Genomic DNA, 27,214 nt, shown 5'->3' with positions numbered 1-27,214 from the left:
GATTATTTTGGGAAGCGGCTCAGCTCCAAGGCACCCCGGCCTTCGAGGCATTTCCCGTCACTCCGAAGCTGTTTGCGCACCAGCCCAAGATTGCCAGCTCCTTCTTGGGCCCTGGACGGTTTCCAGTTCAGCCCACGGTAATTATCCTGCTTCCAGCTCCTGCTGCGACTCCAGCTGGGGTCAGATTTCGTGGAATGGAGGAGAGAGGGAGGTGAGGGCGGTGGGCTCCCCAGCCACTCCCTTCTCAGGCTTCTTTGGGGGAGCCACTCCGCCCACCTAGCCCAAGCCCTGGGACCACCCCCCAGGCATCCACCCTGTCCCGGAGCTCATCCCTCCTCCGGACTCTCCCCAGCGGTGCCCCACCCCTTTGTGAGGGATAAGCTCCGGGGGTAGGTGGGAGGAGGGCATCTCAGGCAGGGATAACAGCATCAGGAGGGCCTGGAAAGACCTTGGGGCTTTCAGGGAATGAACTAAAAGCATTTTGGAAAGGATGCGGTGGGGTAGGAGATAGAACAGGGTCAACAAGAAGACACTCAAAGCCAGCCGTGCCAGGAGGACCCAGAGCATCGGGGAGCAGGCGAGGTCTAGAGCAGCATGGTAATGGGATCAGGTTCCCAGGACAGAAAAACTGCAACTGCTGCTGTGGAATCGGGGTCAGAGGGGAGAGCAGCAGACAGCCCAGCTGGGGAATTACTGTACCGGCCCCGATGGATGGCCAGGTGAGGGCCTGGACCTCCAGGGGCAGAGGGGAGGAGTTTGAAAGGTGAACAAAGGGCAGAAAGGACTTGGTGCCCAGGTGGGGGAAAGGGGAGGGTCCAGAGCGAGTCACAGGTCTCAGGCTTGGGGATCAGGAGGTTGGAGGGGCCGGAAAAAGGGCTGGGGAGTCAGGAGGCAGGACAGGGGAAGGGGCGAGTTCTGACTTCAATCAGGTGAGTTTGGGGTGGGAACCCCAAGGGGCCCTGTGTCCAGGGCAGTTCAAAATGTGGGTCTGGTCAAGCAGGAGCATGGTGGTTGCCAGGGGCCGGAGGGAGGGGTATGGAGAGTTACTGTCTAACGGGTGCAGAGTTTTGGTTTTGCAAGATGAAAAGGGTTCTGGAGATGGTGGTGACGTCGGCACACAGGGCGAAGTTAACTCAATGCCACTGAGCTGCAAGTGTTAGGGCGGCTAAAATGGAAAATTTCATTGTGTGTATTTTACCACAACAACAAAAGTTTTAATGGATTCAACCCTCCATTAAAATGCAGAGGTATTCAGATCAGATAAAAAGACACAACTATTTGTATCTATAAGAAACCCTCTTTATATATAAAGACACGGATCCTTTAAAAGGAAGAGAATAGAAAAGATCCCCCGCTAACACTAAAAGAAAGCTTGAGTGGCTATTTTAAAATCTGATTCAAAGTAAAAAAATAAATTTAAAATCTAAAATCAAAGTAGATTTCAGAGCAAGAGATGTTACAAAAAGATAAAGAGGACATCAAAAGGCCCTGACAATCCCCGATGGGCATGCAGTTGGGCACTAGGTGGTCTCTCTCTCTCTCTCTGTTCCCATATCCCCCCCCTCCCACCGGTCCCCCCATCCCAGGTACCCCTCCCTGTACCTGGAGCCCAGCTCCTGTCACCTGCCCAGGTACCTCCCTCCAGTAAGATTCTCCCTCTCACGTTTCATCTTTTCTCTTCTGGACCCTCCCTGTGGGCATTTCAACAGGCTCAATCCTCCGCACTCATAAGCGGTCGCATCCCCCGAGGCCCCGCTTTCTGTCTTCATACCAGGCTCCCTGAAAGCATGAAATCGAGGCCCCCCCCATCCCAGGGGTCTTGGCTCCCTCTCTTCCATAGCCCTCCCCCTGAAGGTTGGCCATTCTCACGCTTGTTCAGTTTGACAGCAACAGAAAAAAATTTTAAATTAATTTTTGTAGCTCTGTTGAGGAATAATTTACAAAAGGTAAATTTTCCCAATAAGTGTAGGATTTGATGAGTTTTGACACATGTGGACAGTCACGTAACCACAGCGATCATACATAGAACGTTCCCGTCACCCCAAAGTTCCCTCCTGCCCCTACCAGGGTTTTGCCTTTTCTAGAATTTCTTATAAATGTGTAGCCTTTTGTGTCTCATGTCCTTCACTTAGCCTAATGTTGTTGAGAGCATCCAGGCTGTTTTGTATCAACACCCTTTCCTCTTTGTCGCTAAGCAGAAGCCCATTATATGGACACATTCTAATTTGTTTATGCCTTTGCTGGCGATGGACATTTGGGTTCTTCCCAGTCTTTGGTTTTTATGAATAGTACTGCTAATCATGTCTAAGCCTTTGTGTAGACATATGTTCTCATTTTTCTTGGATAAATACCTAGCAGTGAAATGGCTGGGTCATATGGTGAGTGTTTGTATCACTTTATAAGAAATTGCCAAACTGTTTTCCAAAGTAAATGTACTATTTTGCATTCCCACCAGCAATGTATGAGAATTCTAATTGCTCCACATCCTTGTCAACACTTGCTATTGTCAGTTTTTCAATGTAGCCATTCTAGGCGGTGTATAGTGAGATCTCATTGTGGTTTTAACTTTATTTCCCTAATGACAAATGGTACTGAAAATCCGTGTTAGTCAGCTCTGGCTACTATAATAAAATACCATAGACTGGGTGTCTTTAAAAACAGACATTTATTGCTCACAGTTCTGGTATCTGGGAAGTCCAAGATCAAGGTGCCAGATGATTTGGTGCCTGGTGGGGGCCCTCTTCCTGGTTTGCAGATGGCCACCTTCTTGCTGTGTCCTCACATGGCAGAGAGAGAGCTCTGATCTCTCTTTTCTTATAATGACTCTAATCCCATCACAGGGGCCCCACCCTCATGGCCTCATCTACACCTAATTATCTGCGAATCAGGAGGTAAGGGGAGCATGTGGACGCGGATGGGTTGGAGGGAAGACCACTCTGAGACTGTCTCACACTCAGACACCAGCTCCATGGGTTCCTTATGTCCCTCCCCGTAGGCAGGACATTCTCCACGCTCCAGCAGCTGGTCTGGCAAAGATGGCCTGGCCCATGCCGGCCCCCTGCCCCAAAGCCCCTCTCCCAATCCAAGGCTGTCAAACTGTGACAACCCCAGACATAGTGGGCTCTGTCCTCCACAGGGGCTTGGAGCTGGGAGAGCAGGAAGGAGCCCAGCACCAGCCACGGTCCACCGCCCTGCCCTCCCCTGTGGGCCCTCCCTACCCCCAGCCCCGCCCGCCCTGCTTCCTCCAGGCTGGTGCCCATCTGATGTCATCTTTGGGAATCCCTGTTCAATCCTCCCACAGGGACTTTTGCTTTGAGAAATGTATGCAGCAAGTGCTGAGTCTCACTGGAGAGAGAGAGAGAGACACACACACACACAACATGCGCGCGCGGGGTAGCTCCCTAGGGACCGACTAGGAGACGATCTGACCCACTAATCAGCCACAAAGACGTCTTCTCTGTGACTTTTGGGCAAAGCTCACCATCGCGGCCATAGGGCTGGGCCTGGGCCACGGCTTCTCTGAAAAGTAACTGAACTGACTTTCCCGAGGGGCACAGCGGCCTGGTTTTGGAGCCACTTAGGGCTCCTGCCTCTGGAGGGTGATGCTGGGGCCATCACCCCACTCAAGAGGCAGGTGGGCTGCAGTAGCTGAGTGTGGGCAGGCGGGTCTCCGCCGTCAGGTCAACCCTGACACCTGAGGGGCGGTCCTGCTCCAGGGCGGGACCCTCGGCCCCAATGAAGGTCAGCACCGCTGGGCTCTCGGCTACCCCAGGGGTGGCCTCAGAGACAAGAACCCCTCCCACGCCCACCCTGTGGGGAGAGAGGTTGCATGGGGTTGGGGGGTCAGCTCATATTCATGCACATTTAGCGGGGCCCTTCTCGGGACAACGGCAGGCTCCCCACATCCCTCCCGGAAATACATTTGTTAAAAGAAACGGAGCAAGGCCAGAGGTTGGCTCAGAACGAATCCACGCTTAGTGAGTTCAAAGATATTCAGACAGATGGAAACAGCAGAGAGGGAAGTTGGGGCTGGGGCGTGCCCCAGACACAGGCTAAGAGTGGGAGGCCCAGGGGCTGGCTGGACGGCGAGGAGATCCCTCTGAGGCCCTCAGGACCTCCAGCCGGGCCTGGCAGGCAGGCTCTGAGAAGCAGATTTTGGGGGCTGTGACGGTTAATTTTGGGATTCCAGGGGCACCCCGTCCGTGCTTTCTTTCAGTTTGTGCTTGCGAAACAGGCCGTAGAGGACCCGCAGCGTGCTCTTGGTGTCCTTGTTCACGATGTCTGCGGGCCAGGGGAGAGGAGGGCAGGGTTCAGGCTTGGGCAGGGGGTGGCCAACTGTCCACCTTTGCCCAGGACCAAGGGGTTCCCTGGGACACAGGCCTTCAGTGCTAAACTCGGGAGAGACCCTGGCAAACCAGGACAGTCGGTCAAGCTAGGCCTGAGTCCCAGGACCCATCACAGGGCGTGCTACCTCCTTCTCCTCCCCGGCACCCTCTTGTGGGGCCCCCAACACTGCAACTCCTCGAGGCCTCAGCCCTCCGAACAGCCCATCCCCAGGGACCTCAGTCCCCCATCTCCTCTCCCCAGGACCATCCTCCACTGGCGTGGGTAGGGGCTGTGGACACAGTGCCCCTCCTAGGAAAACTCAGCAAGTGCCAGGCAAGAGACTGCAGCAACACACGGCTGTCCCCACGCCCCGTGCCCCGCTCTGTGGCGCTCGCCCGAGGCTGGCTGCCCACGAGTGCCCTGCACTCACCTTCTGGTCTGACGGGGTGATTGAGAAGGCCTTCATCCTTCAGCAGCTCCAGGGCCAGGCTGACGTTGTGTAGCTACAATGACAAGACCCCATCAGATGTCAGCACGATGACCCATTGTGCAGCAAGGAGGCCACCTCTAGTGGGAAAGGCAGTCCCTGAGGAAGGCACCCAGCCCAGGGATCAGGGAGGGCTTCCTGGTGGAGGTGACACCTGGGGGTGAGTCCTGACAGGTGAGGGGACTAACCAGGGGAGGGAGCATGGGTTCATCCTGATCTTTTCCGAAGCAGCCCCGAAACCCGTGAGCAACAGACTCCCTCAGGAACAGAGAGCTGAGTTCCATGGGTAAAGCACAGATGAGGAGACCGACGTTCAGAGAGGCCACAGGGCTCATCTGAACTCACAAGACGGAAAGTGTCGGAACCAGGTGCCTGCAAAGCAGACTGGGGGCTGGAGGAGCCACGTCTACCCAGGTGCCTGCCCTTTGTGCCACCCCTCTGCCTGGGCTGGCGCCTGAGACACCGCTCCCAGCACTGAGGAGAATACCTGGGCCAGAGTCAGGCCCACCCAGGTTCGGATCCCCGCTCGGTCCTGGGGAGCCTCGAGCAAGTCCCTTGGTGCCTCGGGGCCTCCACTTGCTCCCTGCAAAGTGGGGTCTCCACCATCTCCGCTGATACAGGACCCTGGGTGGTGGGCCCTGGGGAGCTCCATCAGCCCTCGGCTCAGAGCAGCCCCTCTGTTAGTGGAGTCCTGTCTTTTCACAGCTAGTTTCTCCCTGGGGCCTCAGATCCCACTGAAAAGACCCCTGCCCTTCTCCTTGGGGCAGCAGGCTGGTGTGGTAAAGAAGAGGGCATGGGGCATGGCAGGATGAGCCAGGGATAAAGCTGGCTGAGTCCCCGACTCACTGGCACCTCAAGCAGGTCCTTCCTTCAACGGTCTCAGGCCCACTGTGCTGACTGGATGTCCCAGACTGGTGGCCGGCTGTGCTGGTCACTTCCCTCCCCATCTGCCGACCATACCAGCCCCAAAGCCCGCTTCAAACAGGCCAGGCAGTTCCCATGGCAGCCTAGCCAGGGGCCCAGAGACCCGGCTGGCAGAGCAGCAGATGAGCAAGGCCCATCCGAGGAGGCCGCCCTGCCTAGGCCGCCTGCGGTCACCTCCTGGTGAGTCTGGGCAGATCTGGGTTAGATGTCTGTGCACCCGCCCCACTAGGTCACAAGTCACAGGTCAGACAAGGCACATGTCCTGCCTGGGCCTTTGTCCCCTCATCTGTACAAGGGGAATAGTGCATCTTCCAGAGGTCTTTCCAAGCTGCCGTGTAGATCCAAGTGTGATGGTGGACACAGGATGAGAACCACAAGGCAAGACTTGAAGGTGGAATAATAAAGGCAGAGCCAGGGCTTCCCTGCAAATTCCAGCTGTTCGGGCTCCTACAAGGGCTGGGAAGTGAGGCATGTAGGATGGCCTGAAGCCCCTGAGAAAGAACTCTGTCTCAAAGGGAAAGGGGCAGGTCACAGTCCTGGTCCAAGGGCACAGGGCAGGGTCCGGGGGAGCATCTTCCGCCCACTCCAAGGACTCCTGCCACATCCCGGGCAAGGGGCCAGAATCCTCTATGGCAGCTGGTGGCCGTGCAGGGACCACAGGGATCTGGAAAGCAGTGAGCAGAGCCCTTCTCCACGGGGGAGAGTTGATGGAGCATCAGATGGACAGAGGCACTGAGGTGGGTCCAAGATGCAAGAGAGAGAGTGGCAGAGGCTGGGTCACCAGCCCAGCAGGGCTGTCCCCTCTAGAGCCCGTCAAGAAGAAGAAACCAAGGTTGTCACAGGTGCCAATGCTCCCAAGCAGGTGAGACACACCTCTGGGGATGTCCAGACCAGGTGCAAGCAAACCTCAGAGTGAGGGGCTAAGACCTCCACTGCTCATCCCGTGCCTTTGTCCCCGACTGGAAAATTCTGGAAAATGAGGGTTACAACTGTTGCTGTTATTCTCATTTTCATCATGAACACTATTTACAGGGCGCACAGAAAGTAAATGTCAGAGTGAGAACGAAGACAGCCGGGCTGGGTTCCCCCGCCTTGCAGCCCTGCCTTTGATGCGCTCACCCTCTAAGCCCACATCCCCACAGCGTGGTCCAGGGTGCAGAAAGCCAAACGGCTTTGGGAAATGTTGGCTTCGACAAAGTTATATGGAAATCCTCCACTGCAGGACTTCTCAGAGCCTTGAATATGTTTTGGTGTGTCATGAGCCTTCAAGACTGTGCATGTTTTCCCAGGTGACTTGACCATAGGATCCATTTGTCACAGAGCAGCTCATGGGACCAGTGTCTTGGAAAGACTTCCTTCACTTATTTAAAAAATATTTATTGAGCATCTACTATGCACTAGCCACGCAACAGGGGCAAACCCAGACCCACTGCCTGCCGTCGTGGAATTTGAGAATTGCTGCCATCAACTAGAGCAGTGATCGCACTTGTTTCTATGGGTCACACTCCTCAGCAATGCTCAGTCTGACCAGAAGCAGCTGCCCTAGGCTCCAGCCTGATGCCACCACGCTCTACCCAAAGCACCATTTTTCTTCCGCGCACAGTTTGAGATGATGAAAGTATGGAGCTGAGAGAAGGTTACGACCCAGAAGGATGCATTCAAATCGTCCCTGGGAGAAGTAATTGCATGTAGGAGGAAGCCAGAGATTCTTGGCCCCCGTCCTTTCATTTCTGCAGAGAAAATGATCGCCTCTCTCCTCCACCCGTACTCCTCTTCCCTCAGGGAATGGCAACCTCACGTAGACGCCATTGGCAAAGGTCTGATAACGAGAAATTCAATTGCCAGAGGCCACGCTGCAGAGATAACAATTCCTCGGAAAGGGCCGCTGTTCCTGCCCTCTTCAGCTAATGACTTCCTCAGCATTTTTATTACACATTCCTGTGGCTGAGATTTCCTACAATAGTCCATAAAAATGCATTCTTGGGGCCTGAGCTGAGAGGCTGCTTCTTTTCCCCCACATAGATTGTGGCTCATCTTTGGAAGCCGTCCTGAAGCTGTTCCTAAAGCCGGTAGAGTTGGCAGGCTGCCTGCACACAGGGGCCTTAGAAGTTGGGACGTTTGTCCCTGGCTTGTAACTAACTAGGGGTTGGAGGTGAGCAAATAGTGATCACATCTTGACATCCCATTACTCAGGTGTGACATCCCCAACACCTGAGTAACAGAGAGGGGACCCCTGTGCTGTTCCGAGCCCCTCGTCCCCAGGGGGCCCGCGTGTGACCTGCCCGTCTCCATCCTTCCACCCTCATCACTGATCACACATAGGCCTCCTGCCTTCTGGATGAAGGTCAGTGCCATGGTCGCAGCCTCACTCTGACCCACCTAAGCCCCCCTTGTCCCCACAGCTCCGGGCGAGCCTCCTTCTGGGCCCACCACCCCGCCCCCGTCTCCCATGGGGCTCATCCTGGCTCCCTCGGAAGGACACAAGGAGGCGGCTCTGGCTTTGGAGACGGACGAGCCTGGATGCCAGTCTGACCTCGACCCTAACCAGTGGTGTGCTCCTGACCAGCTTACTAGCTCTCTCTGAACTCAGTTTCCCCAGAGCAAAATGGGGATGGGGAATAGTTCCTACTCAGGGGCCCGATGTGGGGAGGAATTAGCAAGTTCATCCAGGGAGGCAAGCGCCTCCCTGGGCCCAGTTCTGCATCGTCTCTGCACCACACACCACAGGGCTCTCCCGCCCCCGCACCAAGGCTGCAGGGCCTCCTCTGGCCGAGAGGATGAGGAGGAAGTGACAGCACCCCAGGTCTGAGCCTGCGCCTCGTGTGTCCTGCTTTGCCTCTGTGTCCCTGCCTTTGCCGTGAGAAAACCATGCCAGGCTCACTGCCAGTCCCAGGAGGAGGACGAGCAGCACGTGGCACAGAGCTGGACCGCCCCAGTGACCCCAGCCTAGATGGCCTGACGCCCAGCCCATCCCGCGTGAGTGATGGAGCCCAGCCAAGTCTAGAGCAGCCAAACCCGGCCGACCTGCAGATCCATGAGAATGAAGGATTGCAGTTTTAAGCCACTGGTTGTTTGGGTGGTTTGTTACACAGCACTTTCGTGGTAATAGCTGATGAATACAGTGCCTGGTGAAGGACAAGAACTTAGCAAGTGCTGACCACTGTTTCTCCACCACTAGAGCTACAAACACTGCACTGCTCTAGCCTGTTTGCTTCTCAGCTCTTGGGAATCTGAGCCCCAAACCAATCTTCAAGTCAAGAGCACCCCCGCCTCCTGGGAAGGTGGAGATGATGCCCACAAAGATGGCATCTTCCTGCTGCAAAGGGGAAAGTGTGGGCTGAGGGTTGGGTGGCCAGTCCTGGTGTCAGACCTGCCACTGAGTAGCTGGATGGCCCTGGGCATGTCCCAAAGCCTCAGTTTTCCCCTCTGTAAAATGGAGATACAACCCTGCCCTGCCTCCCTCACAGAGGTATGGAGTGAGGGAGAAATGGGGTCAAGGGCCAGGTGAGGCCGGAGTCAGGTAGGAACTCCAAGAGAACGTGAGAGTAGCCATGGTTCGGGGCCCTATAGGATGCCCAAGAGCTCAGAGGGGATAAGGTGGTCAGAGCCGACCACCCAGCTAAGGGGGTTGAAGCAAAGCAGGAGGCAGGATGGGCCCAGAGAACAGCCTGGGAAAGGTCTGGAGATGCCAGAGGCCCAGACCGAGTAAGGACCACAGGCGGGCAGTGAGGCTGCGGCTGGGGGTCAGGCAGTCTGGGAAGGCGGGCCTGGAACATTCGGCAGGGGACCGGGTAGGTCAGGCTTGCAGCCAGAAGCAGGGACAGACAGGGCTGCGGATATGTGGGGGCCAGGCAGAGATCGAAACTGGAACTGGGCCAGGGTCAAGGGTGTACAGGCTCACCCAACCCCAGGCAGGCCTTGAGGTTTGAACCAGCCCCAGGGCCATGGGCACATCAAAGGGGACCAAAATCTTTCCTTTTCCCAGAAACTCCCCAAGGCTGGCACTGGGAACCGGCACCCAGCCCTGCCTGGTGTCCCCTCTCTGTGGAGGGATGAAAGGGTGCCCTCCTACCCTGGGTTGCCGCTGAGCCATCCCTGGGATCCTGGTGCAGACAGACAGAAGCTGGCCACCTGGGGTCCTGGGCGGGTCTGGGGGACCAGGGACCACATGCCCCTGGATGCTTCCACCTCTGTGATGCTCCAAACTCTTTCCTATTATTTGTGTGGTCTGAGGGGTGGCAGGGCAGGGACTGTGAGCACATTTTAGGGGCCAAAAGCCTGAGGTGCAGGCAGAGACCAGAGTCCTCCGCCTGGACTAACGCAGCCATCTCCCAACCAGCCCCCCAGACGCCAGGGTCCACGTGGGAACTCCTGACCCCCACACGGCCAGAACCCCTGCCACATCCGAGCCTCGGCTGACCCTGTTCCCTTCCCCTGGGGGTGACCCCCCTAGTTAACGCTGCGAACCCAGCCCCCGTCAATTTTATGGCCACCTCTCACGCAAGGCCTCTCCTGACTGCTGCAGGTCCTACTAACCACGCCTCCTTTCAGGTCCCCAACCGGCCCACCCACCACGAGCCAAGGCACTTCATCACAGCCCTTGAATACCACACATCACTGGGAGTACAGCGGGTGGAGAGTGAGCGGTCCTCAAAAGCAGGAGCTGTGCTGGATTGTCTTTATGGCCCACGGGGCCTGATGCCAAGAGGACCTCAGAAAATGATGGATCCGGTGCATGGGTGAATGGGTGGGGGACAGGTAGATGGATGGATGGGCAGGTGGATGGATGGATGGATGGATGGATGGATGGATGGATGGATGGGCAGGTGGATGGATGGGTGGATGGATGGATGGATGGATGGATGGAAGGATAGATGGTCAGGTAGATGGATGGATGGATGCGCAGGTGGATGCATGGATGGATAGATGGATGGATGGATGGGCAGGTGGATGGATGAGTGGATAGATGGATGGATGGATGGGTAGGTGGATGGGTGGATGGATGGGCAGGTGGATGGGTGGGTGGATGGATGGGCAGGTGGATGGGCAGGTGGATGGGTGGGTGGATGGATGGATGGATGGATGGGCAGGTGGATGGGTGGGTGGATGGATGGATGGATAGATGGATGGATGGATGGATGGGCAGGTGGATGGATGGGTGGATAGATGGATGGATGGATGATGGATGGGCAGGTGGATGGATGGATGGATGGGCAGGTGGATGGGTGGGTGGATAGATGGATGGATGGATGGGCAGGTGGATGGGTGGGTGGATGGATGGATGGATGGATGATGGATGGGCAGGTGGATGGATGGGCAAGTGGATGGATGGATGTGCAGGCAGGTGAATGGGTGGATGAATTGGGTGGATGAGTGAATGAATAAGTCAGTGGATAAGTGTGAGGGTCTATGGGTGAGGCTGGTGGATGGATGGGCAGACATATGGACAAACAAAGTTTCCTTTCACCCTTACTTCACCTGGAAGTGAATAAATAAAGGCTGATCATGCCAATTTCCTAGATCTGTCTACCTAGAGGTAGACCCCTAAGGAAAATCTTTGGAAAACTTACCATTTCCGCAGGAGATTTGGGAGTGAGATAGAATTCCTTCAAGTGCAGGAAGAAGCCTTCCAGTTGTCCAATCAGCAAGAGTAAGATGACTCCATCTGCAAACTACAAAGGAGGGAATGGGAGGCAGATAGCCTGGAGGGTCCCCTCTGCCTTTTACAGGCTGTGTGACCCTACAGAAGTCACACAAGCTCTCTGAGCCTCAGGTTCCTTTTTGAGAAATGGGGACGATACCCTGACCTCACAGAGTTGTAAACAGCAGCAGGTATAAAGCAGTTATTGGTTGCTGAGCACAGAGCATGCGCTCAATAAAATGAGCTATTTTGACATTTTCTGTAAAATAGCTTCAAATCATTTTTTAAACCACATATTGTTCCATGAGCTACAGAAGCCCAGGAGAAAACAGAGTTAAGTGTAAAATAATTCCATCAGGAAAAGGCAGAGAACAGCACACCGGGCTCATTTTGCTGGCTGCCACATTTGTATTTGTCTGTTTTGTCTGTATGTTCAGAGATAAAGCTGTCACCCTAGCACCAGCACATCATATGCTAATATAATCGTATTCAGTCTCTTCAAAGACACAAAACACAAGATTGAATGTTGGAGGAAAAGCCACCACGCAAAGTCCTTAATGGAATTTCCTCATATTAGGTCTGTTCTGATGCTATTAGTTTGGCATAGTCCCTAGTAATACCGCCAAAATACCAGGGACTTTAATATCCCCTTTTATCCAGCAGTTGAAATACCATCCTCACATGTGCCATTATTCTCCAAATGTCATTATTTTACCAAGGGAGAGAGAAAGATGAAACAGGTAGAATGTAAACCTAAGAAATCATCTTGTTTATTCCCACATAAAATGTAATAAAACCACAAATGTATTGTTTATTATGTGTAGACAGTGTGTCAGGTAATACACAGAACACCTGGATGCTCATCATCTCATTCATTACTCACAGTTCTATGAGGTTGGTATCCCTGTACCCATTTTAAAAGAAGAGGAGCCTGAGGTTCAGAGAAGTCCAGGTCCAAAGCCACACAGCTAAGGTGGAGGAGGTGTCCTCAGAGCCCAGGAGCAACACGTGCCCATCTGGCTTCAGAGTCTGCTATCTCCACCCTGCAGTGTCACCACACCACGTCACACACAGACTTCTCACGTGGCCGCCGTGCGAGGTGGTGACGGAGCACAAACTCTGGCCTCCGCAACCTGGGTTCAAATCCCAGGCCCACCAGTTAATCACTGTGTGACCTTGGACAAGTTAATTAACCTTCCTGCGTTTATTGTCCTCATCTGTAAAATGGGATAGTATCAGTTCCCACCTAAAGAGTTTGTTGGGAGGAGTCAGTGAGTTAATGTATGCAAAGCACTTTGCTCAGGGCCGGGCACATGGTGAGGGTTCTATCGGCTTTAGCTACCAGGCACAGGGGTATATCAACCCCGTTCCCTGCTGGCTAATGTCAGGCTGTGCCTGAGACATCAGCAGCTCCAGTGACCAGGCCTGACCTCACCACCTGCCCCCAGTCATGCTGTGTGAGCAAAACCCATGTGGCCCGACCCCTGCACCACCACGCCCAGTTAATGAGCCCAGGGTCCAACAGGCTCCATTGCTGCCCTGAAGGCCCTGGGCTGGCAATTAGCTTCATAGCTTCTCTGCGCCCCATTGTGTTGAGGGAAACCACAGGGCACAGCATCCTCGTGGGAGGCCACGACCCACTGGGGAAGGCTGACCTCCTAAGACTCTGTTTCTGCCCCAGAACAGTGGGCTGGGCGACTCAGGGAGTCCACAGACATGGGGCTGTGTCGGCACCTACAACCCCTCCTGGCACACGGCACAACCTAATAGACGCTGCGAGAGAATGCAGTTAGGGAAACCTCATGTGCTTTGAGTCTTGGGGTTGGATAGACCAAGATTAATTTTGAAAAAAGCTGAAAAGTGGTTCTTTTACAATGAAAAGTAATAACAGCGTAGACAAACCCCGAGATCCCCACTTCACAGCATCCCTGTCGTGCCCCTGGTTGGCAGTACCACCTACCAGCCACATCCCCACTGGAGAGGAGGGCCCCAAGGTTCCAAGAGGTGACACACGCCAGGCCACATAGGATGGGCCCAGGCTCCCGGGCCCTGTGGAACCGCCTCCCCAGGCCCCTTCCCTACCCCAGACCCTGCAGCTGAGTCCCTACCTGGGTGTCCAGATTCTGCACGGACAGGCCCAGGCGGTCCAGCTTCTGGTTGACGAAGTTCACTACGGCCTACGCGGGGAAGAACAAGGGCCCCAGGTCCCCAGCTCGGGTTTGCGACCTTCCCACTTGGGGGTCACAAAAAGGCCCCCGCACAGCACCCGGCGCACAGCAGTTGCAGAGTGAGGACCCGATTCCTTTCCCCTTGCCCCACTCCCACCCCCAAGGCAGGCGGGTGGTGGGTGGGCGGGTGGCAGGAGGTACTCTTGGAACTTCGACCTCTCTTACCTCTTTCACAGCGTTCACTTTCTCCGGAGCCAGCTTAAATAATTCATCAAAGACGTCCTCTGCAGACAGATCCATTAGACACCTCATTACGATGCTATTATCTTTGGGCCAAACAGGGACTTTTTTCCACCAAAGTTTCTCAGAATAACCAGTCTCGAGGGAGATGTAGTTTTATCTCAAGGTTCTTGAATTAAAGAACAGGTCTGGGGCTTCCCTGGTGGCGCAGTGGTTGAGAATCTGCCTGCTAATGCAGGGGACATGGGTTCGAGCCCTGGTCTGGGAAGATCCCACGTGCCGCGGAGCAGCTGGGCCCGTGAGCCACAACTACTGAGCCTGCGCGTCTGGAGCCTGTGCTCCGCAACAAGAGAGGTCGCGATAGTGAGAGGCCCGCGCACCGCGATGAAGAGTGGCCCCTGCTTGTCACAACTAGAGAAAGCCCTTGCACAGAAACGAAGACCCAACACAGCCAAAAATAAAAATAAATAAATTAAAAGAAGGCTCAACATTTAAAAAAAAAAAAAAGAACAGGTCTGGATCAGAGTCACTACTCCCCTGGCTGTGTGGCCTGGAGAGAATCGCCTCCCCTCTCTGTGCCTTGTTTTCCTCATCTGTAAAGTATGGCTGATAATAACTACTAGCCGGGATCATTGTAAATATCCAGTCTGGGAGCATATAACACACTTGTGATGGTGGCTGGGCACACAGTAGGACTTAAATAAACGGTCATCTTTCCTGCCGCGGACGCCATCCCTTCCTCTGGGAACTTGCCCCACCTCCTGCTGGTTCCCGGCTCCACCCACAAGCCCACGGGAACTGCCACAGGTGGCTGAGCAGGGACCAACCCCGCACTGACTCTTGGCCCGGCGGTCTCCTCCGCAGCATTTGTGGATTGGCAGAATAAGGGCACCCAGCCCCCGCCAAGAGTCTGAACTTTGCTACAGCGCACAAAAGACCAGCGCCCTCCATAGCTGAGTCATGCCCATGGAGCTGCATCTTAGCAGCTCAGGCCACTGGTCCAGCCTCAGAGGTGCCAAGTCCTCAGACTAATGCCCTTTTCCCACAAGCTGCATTCCTACTATTCGCAGCTATGCAGCTTTTTCACCTTCCCCTGGGGAGAGTGCTCCGCAGGCACTGAATACCCAACCGAGTAGAAGAATTTCCCTCTTGATTCTGCCAGTCAGCTGCTGTGTGACTCTGAACGAGTCACTTCACCACTCTGTGCCTGAGTTCCCTCATTAGTGAAGGGAGAAAAGTAGCAGCAGATAGCATCATGCACGTTAAAATCTCCCATAAACCAATAAACATGGTGGAAACACCCGTGGTCCCTCCCAGACCTCTTGGCCTGTGGTCAGTGAAATTGTGTCCCTGAAGGAGCCAGGAATTCAGAGGCCAATGTGCACTCGGATGGCACAGGCCAGAACAGGATGGACATGCTAGAAATGGTTTTAAGGGAGCCCTTTTCCATGTCCCTGCCCCTCATTGTGTGACCCAGCCTCATGCAGCCCCCTAACAAACACTGCTCCCTAGGCAACCCGTGTGTCCTCCGGCAGCCCCTCCACACATGCACACACAGCCATCCGACCAGCCTCCCTCGTGCCTCCCCTCTCCTCCCTTTCCCCACTCAACCTTTCTCAGCCCCTGTTCTCAGAAGCCCCTCACAGGTCACTATTTCCTCCTCTGCAGGTAAGAATCCCTTGCCCATACAGCTCTTTGTCCCAAGTGGGTAAGGTTCAAAGAGGAAAAATAATGTTAAGATGGATGGATGGATGGGTTGGTGGATGGATGGATGGATGGATGGAAGGATGGATGGATGGGTGGATGGATGGATAGAAGGATGGATGGATGGGTGGGTGGATGGATGGATGGATGGATGGGTGGATGGATGGATGGATGGATAGAAGCATGGATGGATGGGTGGATGGATAGATGAATAGATGAATGGATTGGTATATGGATGGATAGATGGATTGGTATAAGGATGGATGGATGACCAACTGGCCAGGCAGACTGACTAAGGAATGAATGAATGAAGAAGGAAAGGTTGGGTTAATCAGTTGATTGGTGAAGATCTCTGTCACAAAAGTAGCAGCCAAATTAGTGAACAATCACTATTAAGCACTTACTCTGTGCTAAGCACATTCACAAGGTACCTTTTCACCCTCACCACCATTCTAAGAGGTGGGTGCCATTATTAATCCCATTTTACAGATGAGGAAACTGAGGCACAGACCGGTTCAGACACTTGCCCAAGTTCACGTGGCTAATAAATGGGGGAATTAGTGTTTGAACCCAGGTTGCCTGGCTCCAGAGCCCACACACTGAACACTCCATAGTTGCTGCCGATGGGAATTATAAATCTCTCTACCCATATGAGCGGTATCATAAGAAGGAACAGCCAGATCCATGGACAGACAGACAGAAGGAGGGACAAACGGACAAGAGGGCTCGAGATAGACGTAGCAGACCACAAAGGAACTGTGAGCACACCCAATAATCAACCTGTCATCATGACATGTTTGTCTCCACACGTGTCCAGTAGAAAAAGATTCCCTAAATTAGGAAAGTACTCACTCGAAGGCTGGTCCTTGTCTGTGCTAAAGGGAAAATTGTAGGGGGGAAAAAGGAAACACATGGTTAAAAAAAAAATCCTCAGACCTGTAGTCTCTTCATATGACAAGACCCAGTAGTGGGAAGGTTGACAAACTGGGGAGCTGCTTTTTCCTGGCAGCTCTGTAAGCAGGCAGGGCCCTCGTGGAAAGCAAATGGCAAACGAGGTTCAAACCTTCCCTTGAGGCTCCCACACCTAGAAATGTCTGGATTGTGTCCTTTTTTGGCTGCTGTTTTAGTTTGCGGGGGGCATATTACACACACAATAAAAACACACACATCCTAACTTTAGAGCTGGTGCATGTTTACATATGCACACGCGTGTGTGAAATCACCACCCCCAACAAGGCACAGAACCTTCCTAGCACCCCCAATGTGCTCCCCCATCCCATTATACCCCACAAAGGTTACCACTGCTCTGATTTGTCTTGTTGGCCTTTCATTTTGTCTGTTCGTCTATGAAATGAAATCGTATGTACTCTCTTGTGTCTGGCTTCTTTCACTCCCTTTTTATTGTTCTTGAGTGGTTTTTCTTGGACTTTGTTGCTAAATTCTCCGCCCCAGCACACCTCCTAGAAGCAAGGTTCTGGGCCCCAAGTAGGCCGAACTCTCCTTGGAGAGCCGGGCGGCCCCTCCGACCGTGGCCCTGGGGGGTGGAGAGGGCAGCCTGAGACCCAGGGCTCAGCACGGAGGCAGCTTCCAGGAGGGGCACACGTCCCTGTGCTGCCCTCACAGACATTTCTGAGCTCATCAGTGGCTGAGAAGGGTGATTTTAGGGCTATGAAGGGAGAAGGGGTGCGACAGGGAGGTCATTTAGGCTCCCTGAGTCGGGGTGGGGCCGTGGTGGTTCGATGGGGGGACAAGCCCTCCTCCCAGGGTGACCTTGGGAGGGTAAATGGGCCGACGAGCACACGGGCCCCGCTGGCAGGAGGGACCAGCAGAGGTCTGCTTCCTCTGTCCTTGGCCATGCTCGGCTCACACGCCTGGACCACAGACCTTACCCGTCATCAACTGGCAGAGGTTTGAGCCCTTCCCCCCACCCCATCCGCAGTGGACATCCAGGAGCCGTAGACCGGAAGGACCTCAGGGTTGGGGGCATACAGGAGGGGGAAGGTCCCCTCACATACATCACCTATAACTCTCACAGCAGCCCCAACAAGTAGGCACGGGTCCCCCTTTATCAGAGGCGTGAAGAAGCTCAGAGAGGGGGAGTGACTTGCCCAAGGGAACACAGCTCAGACATGGCTAATCTGGAATTTCAGTCCAGGTGGGGCTGGCTGCCCAGCCTGTGAGCAGAACAGAACTGAACTCACCCAGCTGGGGTTGCTGAGGATAAAATGGGTTAAGGGAGCTGAAACAGCCCAGTGCCCTGCACACAGTAGGCCTTCAGTAAGTGTTAGACCAGAAAGGAGAATCCACAACTTTCCTGCAAGGAGTCCACTCTCTGACCAAAACCAGAAAGACCTTTGGACCAGACCGGGGTGGGCTGCAAAGTGGGGAAGCCAGGCAGCCACATGTGGCAGGGTCTGGAGAAATGCTGCCCGGCAGGGAGAGCCAGGGCCCCTCCGCAGCTCTGGCAACTTTGCAAAGATGAGAAACATTCTGCCTGTACCCAATAAAGATTCTACAATTCATAGGGCAGAATAAGCGTCCCAAACCCAGGGGCCTGCAGCAGGGCTGGGCTCCCACCCAGCGAACGGGGCAGGGACCTGGGCAGGTGCCCGGATGTGTGAGCCTACAGGTGGCAGGAGGGAGGGACCCTTGGCTGAGGTCAGTTACAATCTCCAACCAAAGGGAGTGCAGGAATGCAAAACGGCCATGTCTCCCTGAAGAGACAACACAGCTGGGGTGTTGGAGGGCTTGGGTCGGGGGTACGAGGTACATGTATGGTTTCCTTTACCACCCAGGCAGTCAGGAGTTTAGGCCACAGGCCAGCCTGGTCCCGCACTGCTAAGGCCCTTCTAAAGGTTGAACTGCGGCCTGCAGTTCAGAGACACCTTATGGGACCCCCTGCTTCTCCGAGACCCCAGGACTCTGTGGCTGTCTTGTTGCAGAGCGCACGTGCCCGGCCCTCGTCCCGATGTGAGTGTTTCCAACTCGGCCAGGAAGCACATGCTGTGCAGGTGGATGTCGAGGCAGAGGGGAGAGCTCATTGGCTGATCGACTTCTGGTGTCCTGCGTGCGCGGACAGACGAAAGGCCGACAGCTGGCCGACCCGGGCACTCCAGGCCCCAGCCCCACCCCGTACACAGTAGGCGCTCACTAAGCGCTGGTGGTGTGAGTGAGCCCTCTGCGCCCTTGCCTCCTGGCACCGGTTGTAAGTTTCACGCCTGGCTGCAGAATCTCCCCGCCATGGATGAGGCTTCCCGGCAGCACCCGTCTCCAGGTGTTAGGAAACCAGCCTGGGGTTGGGGTCCAGAGACCTCAGTTTCCGGGTCCCTCCTGGCCCCCAGTGCCTGCAGTGTGACCTCATGACCGAGGGCCAGAGCCCCTTCTGACCCCAGCTCTTCCTGTTTTGCCGGGCTTTGCGGAGGGTGGAGGGCGAGCCCTGTGAGGGCCAATGCAGGCCCCGCAGCAATTAGAGTGGTTGGCAGAGTAAGGGCCGCTCCCAGGAAGGTCAGGCAGGTCTACCCCACCCCTGGCCCCAGGCCCCAGGCTCCACCGCCCATTCCTGAGAAAGCACAGCCGGCCTCCGCCCCTGGTCCCTCCCTCACCGGCACTCAGTGAGTTGCTCCACCAACATCTCCGACTTCAGGCCGCTCTTGGTGCTCTAGGAAAGAGAAAAGGGGACGGAAAGGGGGAACCACAGAAAATTCTAGGACCACGCCTGCCACTAGAAGAGACTGTAGTGTCCAAAGCAGCCCCAAGGGACCCAGTTTACGCTGTCTCATCCGCTCCTCGAGGGGGCCTCCTGGGCAGCCCTCACCACTGGGGCCAGCTTAATTGTCCTTCTTCCCACAGGCCTGGAGCCCCACGAGGATGGGGACCGCGTCTGCCTTGTTCCCCAGTTATCCCCAAAGTCTGACCAGTGCCTGGCTCACAGGGTATCAATGGACACGTGTTCATCTGAATAACAAATGAATGAGTGGGTGAATGAATGAATGAGTGAGTGGGTGAAAGCATGAAGGAATGAAGTCACCTCTGATTTACATACGTGTAAACAAAGCCATGACGGAGAATTCCGTCAGCGGAGAATTCAAGTCAATTGTTTTGAACAACTAAGAGTGCATTCCCCTGAGTTTGGCTGGACTCAGCGTGTTCTGTCGGGTGGGTTAAAGGGAAGCTGGCTGCTCCCCAGGTACCCAGGGGCTGGGGGAGGGGAGAGCGGGGAGCGGAAGCAGATGGGGCCTGTTTGTGGTGCTCGGGGTCTGTCTGAGAGAGAAGGCATGGACTCCCGGGGCATCAGCTACAGCGGAAGTCCTGCACGTGCTAGACAGGGAGCACCCCGTGGGTGGAGAAACCCAAAATGCTCCTTGGAACCTTCGTCACACCCATCTGTCGAGGGATGAGACCATCACAGTGAGAGGGCAGTGGCTGTGGCCCAGTGGTGTGAAGACTCCAGAAAGGCCGTGAACAGATGGTCACTTATGGCCCGTGTGGTTGCCGTCAGCCAGGACCTTCATGATGCCTCAAGCAGGTGCCATCTGCCGAGTAAGTGCGACTGGCCGGCCCACACAGACCTCCTTGTGGCCTCACTGGACTCTCAGCATCTCTCGCCCACAGCTCCAGCCCAACCCCCCACTGCTGTCCTGGTGGGATTCGGTGCTTCTCATGGCTCCCTGGAACTCACCCCAGTTCAGCCCCCGCCCCCTGCAGCACGCCCCCATCCAAGGTGTGGCGATACGGCCCCGAGATGTTCAGCCAGCAGGCAGGCATCCTCCGGTGCCCTGCGCCTTACCTCCATGATGATCACTTCCACCTTGACATTGGTTGGAAGGGACAGGTCCGGCTGGAAGCACGTGGCCAGGGCCACGAGGAGATGCAGGGTGGCCAGCAGGTCCTTGTTGAAGATGCCTGGGACGGGAGGGGGCACAAGGTCAGAGCCCTGGGGGACGACCAAACCTGGGGCCACATGGTGGGTTCCTGACCGTCACAACCACCCTCTGCAGGCCAAGGAGCTCTGTGTCCAGCCTTCAGGAGAGCAGAGGTCCGGAGATCTACATTTGGAACCTTAAAATAGTCACACTTGGCCCCAGTCAACCCTCTTCTGCAAGTACAGCCCAAGGGCACAATCTACCCTGTGGACGGGGATTTTAACACACAGATGTTCACTGCAGTGCTGTTTAAACAGCTAAATGTCCTACAGCAGGGCCCTGGGTGAACCAATTGTTAGATTTAAGCTGAATGTGACCTGATTCGGGGCCAACATTACAAACATCAATTATTGAATGTGAGACTTGCAGTGGTGAAGGTAGTGGCAGGAGACCCAACAAAACCTGGCTTTGAAAACTGTTACATCCTCACCACCCAACCTTGGTGAAGCTATTCAGTGTCTCTTGGCCTCGGTTTTCTCATCTGGAAAATGGGGAAGATGTAGAGGTTGGAATGGCAGGAAATCATACCAAATGGTTAACGGGGTGGGGCTTTGCACACTCACATTTCTTACGAGCAGGCACTGCAGATGCAACTTAGCTAAATTAATGAAGCAGGACGGTTAGTGCCCATCTGACGAGGTAGATGAGGGCGTGTGTGATGCTTGGAACTCAGTAAGCAGTGGCCGCATTATGGACAAGGCTGAGTTTTATCACCCTCGTGCTGTGCTTCAAGGCAGCACCCCCCGCACCCCGAGTAGGGGGCTGTGACTCTGCCTCCCCCCACCCTCCCTGACACCAGCCCCACGCACTCTCCACGCTCCACTTGGCCTGCGGCTCCTCCACCTGCAGGCTCTGGCCGGCGGCCTCCAGGACCACGGCCAGCTTGCGCCTCTGGCTAGCCTCGGTCAAGGCGATTTCCTCCACGTCCAGCTTGACTCCAGTCAGCTTCTCTGAGGGCAGGGGAAGGAGGAAGAGGGAGAGAGAGGGTGGGAATGGCTGGCGGGGGGGACAGTTGGGGCCCCTGCAGGGGACCCACAGCTAGTCTGCTTCCTCCAGGGAGGCAGGGTGCTGCCCTTCCTCACGGGCCACGCAGGCTGCATGATGGGGTAAGCTGTGCCCCGGGCCCACCTCACGTTGACCATCCCTGTGCCCCCCACCCCCAGCCTCCCACACATCAACCCGCTCCTCATTCCTATGGGGCAGGGTGGCCCAGGGGTTAAAGCCAAGACCCCTGGCTCCCCTACTTTCTTCACAGTGAGACCTTGGACAAGGTACCAGGCCTCCCAGAGCTCAGTTTCCTGGTCTGTAAAACGGGCATAGTCACAGGACAGAGTTGTTCTGAGGATTAACTGCACCTGCTCCATGGCAAGGGCTCAGGAAGCCGTAGCTCGTGGGACTGTCCTGCAGCCAATCTGCCAAGGGCACCGCAGAGGGCACTGAGCAGGCCCTAGGCTGGCCCAAGGGGAGTCGAGACCACCCAGCTCTCCAGGACTGCCCAGCTTTGGACGCAGCCACTTACGGAAAAGGTGGTGCAGGATGAGTCCGTCAAAAATATCCTCCTCCAGGCTGCGGACCACGATGTGCTCGGGCAGGAGCTCAGCATTGATCCACTCCATCAGCACCTGCGGGCCCCGAGAGACAGCTGGCCCGGGGCCCCTCCTCACCCGGCCTCTCACCGGGCTCAGCTCTGCCCTCCTCCCACCAGCCAACTCCTACCCGTCCTTCAAAGCCAGGAAAAGCATCACCTCCTCTGGGAAGCCTACTCTGATCTCCCAGGTTGAGTCAGGGGCCTGCTCTGGGCTCCCGAAGACCTGAGCACTGCGGGCTATTGTTTGTTCTGTGTAAGGTTTTGGTAATACACGGGCGCTGGTGTCCCGCCCCCTCCTGCAAACTGCAGCAGAGCCCGAGGGCTGTCCCTGGAAGTCAGAAGTGCAGAGAAGCAGCACCCCATCCCTTTAAGGGAGCAGCCCGAGCTACACGGGACCTGGTGGGTAAACACCCCAGCTCCTCTGCCCCCGAAGGAAGACTCCAAGGTGCCCGCTCCATACTGGCTCCCAGAGGTTCCCAGCCGGCTTGAGCTCCGATGACCATCATCTGCCCCATCACCCACCCTGGGTGTCTCCTTCCCACATGTCTTACTTCCCTGCTCCCCTTCCTTGTCTCCTGCGATTACCTCCCAACTCAATATTTGCACCTGAATCTTTAGTTCAGGACCAGCTTCTGGAGGACCCCAAACTAAGATGAAGTGTCAGCACGCCAGCAGCTTTTCTTCTGTGTCCCAGGGCCCAGTAGAGGGATAAGTAGATGGGGGGACGGACAGAATGGGAGCGAGGAAGAAAAGGATGGAAAATGGGCCACAAATCCTCTAGGGGGTCAAATGTGGCCAGGAGGCCTCCTTGGAGGAGGCAACAGAAAGGCCCCTCGGAGACTACAGAAGTAGGGCAGAGGAAAATGGAGGTCCCAAGCCTGTGCCCAGCTGGTCCTACAGCCAAGAAGAGTACCAAGAAGTGGGTGATGCATGCCTATACCTGCCCACTTCGCCAGCTGTCCTCTGCCCTGGGCAGCTGAGCCAGAGAAGGAGCACAAGATTGGGGGCCAACAACCTGGGTCAAATCCCAGCTCTGTCACTGGCCAGCCATGTGTCCCCCACAGGTCAGGTCACTTCTCCGAGCCTCACTATCTGCTCCCTGGGATGCAGGTGACAACAGATCCCTCTCAACGGCCATGAAGTTTGCTGGGATCATGTGCGTAAAGGCACACAGTCGGTGCTCAGTAAATATCCCTTCACGCAGCCACTCAGCAAGTCTCCCAGGGGCCTGCGGGATCGCCACCCACCAGCCTGAGGTCGGGGAGGGGAGGGGGCAGCCTGCGGTCCCCACCCCAGGAAGACAAAAAGACTCCTCCAGAGAAAGAGGGTCAGAGAAGGATGCCACACCTTTTGCAGTTCTTCAAATTTGGGATCCTTCCTGGAAGTGGGTGGCAGGAACTTCTTCTTTTCTCCTGGAAGCGGAGATGAGCATATGTGCCTGGGGACCCTGCAGGCCTCCCCCAGAGCTGGCACCTCGACCACAAGAGGAAATCGGTCACGCTGCTTCACACGCACACACACACATGCACATACATGTGCATACAAGTGCACTCACACACACACACCTGCACACACACATGTACAAATGCACAGATGCACAGACACATGCACCCACACACACAGAGACACACACAGACACACACACACACCCTGGGCACCAAACATCCAAAGAGATTGATTTCCCGGACACGCCTCATCCTCTGCACCTCTTTTTTTGCCCATGCTCTTCCAGCCTCCCCACTAATGCCCTTCCCCCCGGCATTTCCCTCATGAACACCAGCTCATCCTCAGACACTGCAGTATTTATATTTTGGGAACGTACTTAAAGTCGAAAACTATTTCTTGTCTATCTGGAATTCACATTTAACTGGGCATCCTCTGTTTTACCTGGCAACTCTACCCACATATATAAGAAGGAGCCACGGCTCAGATGAGCCCAGATTCCCAGGCTCCAAGGGGCCAGGACAGAGTTCACCGGCATCTGTCTGGCTCCCCCGTATGGGCACGACACTGAGGCTGCCTGGCTCGTCCTATGAGCCCCAAGACCTGGGTCAGCATCTCCTGCAAGTTTAAGAACCTCAGAACCCACAAGGGTCAGGGCCAAGGGGGACCTCTGGAATCGAGTCCCAAAGGATGGGGTGGGAAACTGAGCCACCAAGTGGGGCGGCCTTGCCCAAATCCACAAAATGCATTGCCTCTGTGTTCATGTGGCCCAGCAGGGGGTCAAGTATAAAGCAGAAGGCATAGGCAGACGTCTAGACATTCTGAAAACCTTTGCGTACCACCCAGCCCCGTGTGCTCTGACGAGAGGAGGGCGGGCCCTTGACAGACGCTTGGGGAGAGAGCGAGCAAGTGTGTGAATGGCTGTGGCCCTTTCCTGGAGCAGATTTCTTGCCACTCTGAATCATACCATGTTCCAGCTCTGCCTGCCAGAACTCTAAGTAACTCTAAACCAACTCTAAAACAAAAAATAAATATTCTTTCAAATCACTAAGCCCTACCACCCGAACTGCAATTTTCCTCATGATGCTTTCCAACCTGAAACCACTTATAAACCTAGAATGCCCGTTAACGGAGCCAGCCCCGTGACCCTGGCCTTGGCGCTCTGCTACGTTACTTCCTGGGCCTCGGTTTCCTTGTCTGTACAAAGGAGGTAAAAACACCCATCCTCAGAGTAATAGGTGAGATGCTGCGTATAAGTTCTCAGCACAACCCCAGCCCAGAGTGGGCACACACAGCAATCAGTACCCTCATTAACATGGAGATGTGCGGTTATATGGTATATGGGGATAATTCTGTGGAAGGTTCCAGAAGCAGGGGGTCAAGTATAAAGCAGAGGGCATAGGCAGAGGCTGGATAGAACCTAGTGTCCAGCTGACAACTTAGAAAAGCAGTGCAGTACCCAGCACGGCTTGTTCGGTTCTTACAATGCAGATCCTCCCCCCCATCCCCCGCCGGCCCGGCACCTTGTGAGAGTGTCGCCCCGGGCGGTGGGTCCGCCCTCCCGGGGAGCTGCAGCAAGTTGTAGAGGGTCTCCGGCTCCATCACTGCCTTGCCGGCCCTGGGGATGCAGGAAACAGGACATCACTCTCCGAGTCACTCTAAATTCACTCTGTGTGTCGTTTCCTCCAGACCAGGAGGCACAGGGAGAGAGAGGGTGGGAGCTGGCTTTGGATGGACTAGTCACCGCGCTGCCTGGGCAAAGGGACGGGGCCCCTGGTGAGAGGGAAGCTCAGAGCCAATCCTTGCAGGACACAGGTGCAGAGAAAGGCAGCGACTGAGGTCTCGACCTGGGCAAAGGCTCAGCCGCGAGATGGGGTCCTCGGTCAGGCGCAGGGCGGCCAGCCCATGGCCCCACTACAGCACACGGGAAGCCCACCCACCCTGGGCAGTAGGACCAAGGGAGCAGCCCACTTCTCAGAGCTTCATGGATCTAGAAGACCCTCGGGCTGAGCTCCAGGGGCAAATCTGGGCGGGCTGCGTGGAGCCACTATGGCTGGTTGCGGTGAACACGCAGATGGGTGACATCTGCAGACCAGGAGCTCCTGCGGGGGCGGGGTTGGGGGACAGCAGGCCTGTCCTCTCTGGGCCCTGCGCCTGAGTCAGGGGGACACAGAGAGGCACCGCAGACTGTGAGTGAGCAGACGGGACTGGGGTGCAGGCTGGGCTCTCAGGGGAGTGGCCTGGCCCTGCCTGGCCCCAATTCTGAGCGAGGTTCTCCACAGCGGGGCTTGTCACCCTGGCCTGTCGTGGTGGTTTGGGGGTCTCTTTGCTCGCCGGGAAGGGCCAGCATTCCCAGAGCCCACAGGTACCCTTCTTCATCCTTGCCGGGGGCAGGGGCCAGGCTCCCCCCGGGCCCGGCAGATTCAGAACCTCCTTCCTGGTCCCCTGGACTCACTTCCTCTCCTGCTCGGCTAAGGGCCTTGCCCTCCCACTTTCTCTCCTGCCCCTGGGTCTTCCCCAGCACTCCCAACCCCACGCAGACATTTGGGGCAGGGGCCTCATGCAGTAGAAGCTGGTGGTCAGCTCCAGCCCCGGGGAGGCCTGGCTGGAGAGGCAGGGCCCAGAGCTGCGGAGAGACAGAAGCATTCGCAGGGTTGTAGCCACCCTGTCACACTGGCAGCCAGCCTGGGGACACTGGGGCACTGTCTGTGGCTCCGTCCTGCCCTAAAGTGTGGGACTGGGGAGAACACAGCTACTGGGCCAACTCCATCCCCTATATTCCCAAGCTTCCTTTTGGACGGGATTCGGTTCAAAGGGTGTGGCCAGAGGAGAGGAAAGAACTTGGCCTGGGGGTTAAGAGATTGGGTTCCGGGCTGGCTCCTCCTCATTCTGGCTGTGTGACTTTGGGCAAATACCCTCCCCTCTCTGGTCCTGATATTTCCTTACAAGGAGGGGCTGGACTCGATGCTCGCCAAAGGCAGCTGAGTGGACGCAGAGCTGGGAGCGGCCTCCAGCCATCAGCAGTCCCGGGCAGCCCCTTCCCTGACCTGGGCCTCTGTTTCTTCATCTGGAGACTGGGGCTTGCCCTTCTCCCCAACGCATCGGATGAAGCTTAGGGGAGATGACGGGGTGGAAAGGGAAACTCTTGGCCTGGCTACACGAGAGGTGGGCCAGTGCCCTGCTGGCTGTCTGGGCCTCTGGGGCGGGAGGAACGGCCGCCTCTAAGCCTGGGTGGCCAGAGGGTTACCGGGGCGCAGGGTCTACCTTGCCGGCTACCTCCCGGTGGCGGCTCAGCTAAGCCTGTGCTCTCTGGGCTCCATTTCCACGAGGCCCCTCGGAGCCCTCCCTCTCTCTGTGTGAGCTCAGGCGCCCGAGCATTACGGCCGAGCAGAAAACCCCAGAGGCGAGGACTCACCTGGCTGCTTCCTCCACTCCAGGAAACAAAGACCACGGAGCGCAAACAGTGGTCCCTGTATTCCAAACCAAAACAGGTTCCGGGTTCCCTAGGTCGGCGGGGGCCACAGGGGCCGGCTGAGAGGCAGGGACAAGAAGCTCACTTCCTCCGGGGCCTGTGGCTTCTGCTGGGCCTGCCGGGCTGCGTCTGCAGGGAGCTTCCTCCTTGCTGGGCTGTAGGGCCTGATGCTCTGAAAGCAATGCCGCTGCAGCCCCACCGGAAAGCTCTGCCCCTGGGGCCCAGCCACACCTCTTTCTCTCCTTCTCGCCTCCCCAGTACGCAAACCAAGCCAGTTCCTGAGGCCAGAGGCTGGGAGT

General features: G+C 55.9%; 1 protein-coding gene across 1 annotated transcript; it reads right to left on the bottom strand.

Annotated features, from left to right (window-relative positions):
- Positions 1–3,978: 3,978 nt before the first annotated feature.
- PARVG (parvin gamma) lies at positions 3,979–27,023 on the bottom strand. Its single transcript, XM_082635649.1, has 13 exons — positions 26,859–27,023; positions 24,967–25,061; positions 23,348–23,412; positions 21,932–22,034; positions 21,222–21,362; positions 20,277–20,392; positions 19,093–19,148; positions 16,343–16,365; positions 13,772–13,830; positions 13,487–13,555; positions 11,308–11,409; positions 4,757–4,829; positions 3,979–4,281 (listed from the first exon to the last, which is right to left on the bottom strand). Exons 2-13 carry the CDS (start codon positions 25,043–25,045, stop codon positions 4,172–4,174), a joined length of 996 nt encoding a protein of 331 aa, XP_082491775.1. The 5' UTR covers positions 25,046–25,061; positions 26,859–27,023; the 3' UTR covers positions 3,979–4,171.
- Positions 27,024–27,214: the final 191 nt, after the last annotated feature.

This window comes from Mesoplodon mirus (assembly GCF_964341445.2).
Source record: "Mesoplodon mirus genome assembly, chromosome: 11".
Classification (NCBI taxonomy): Eukaryota; Metazoa; Chordata; class Mammalia; order Artiodactyla; family Ziphiidae; genus Mesoplodon; species Mesoplodon mirus.
The sequence above is the reverse complement of the archived record's forward strand: the minus strand, read 5'-3'. Positions and strand labels throughout refer to the sequence as shown.

Bases quoted from the DNA above. Each gene is read 5' to 3' on its own strand.
- PARVG (XM_082635649.1), bottom strand. From the start codon at position 25,045: ATGGAGCCGGAGACCCTCTACAACTTGCTGCAGCTCCCCGGGAGGGCG. The intron at 21,363-21,931 runs GTAAGTGGCTGC...CCCTGCCCTCAG, and splicing joins CATCCTGCACCACCTTTTCC to AGAAGCTGACTGGAGTCAAG. The intron at 11,410-13,486 runs GTAGGGACTCAG...CCTCCTTTGTAG, and splicing joins TGCAGAATCTGGACACCCAG to TTTGCAGATGGAGTCATCTT.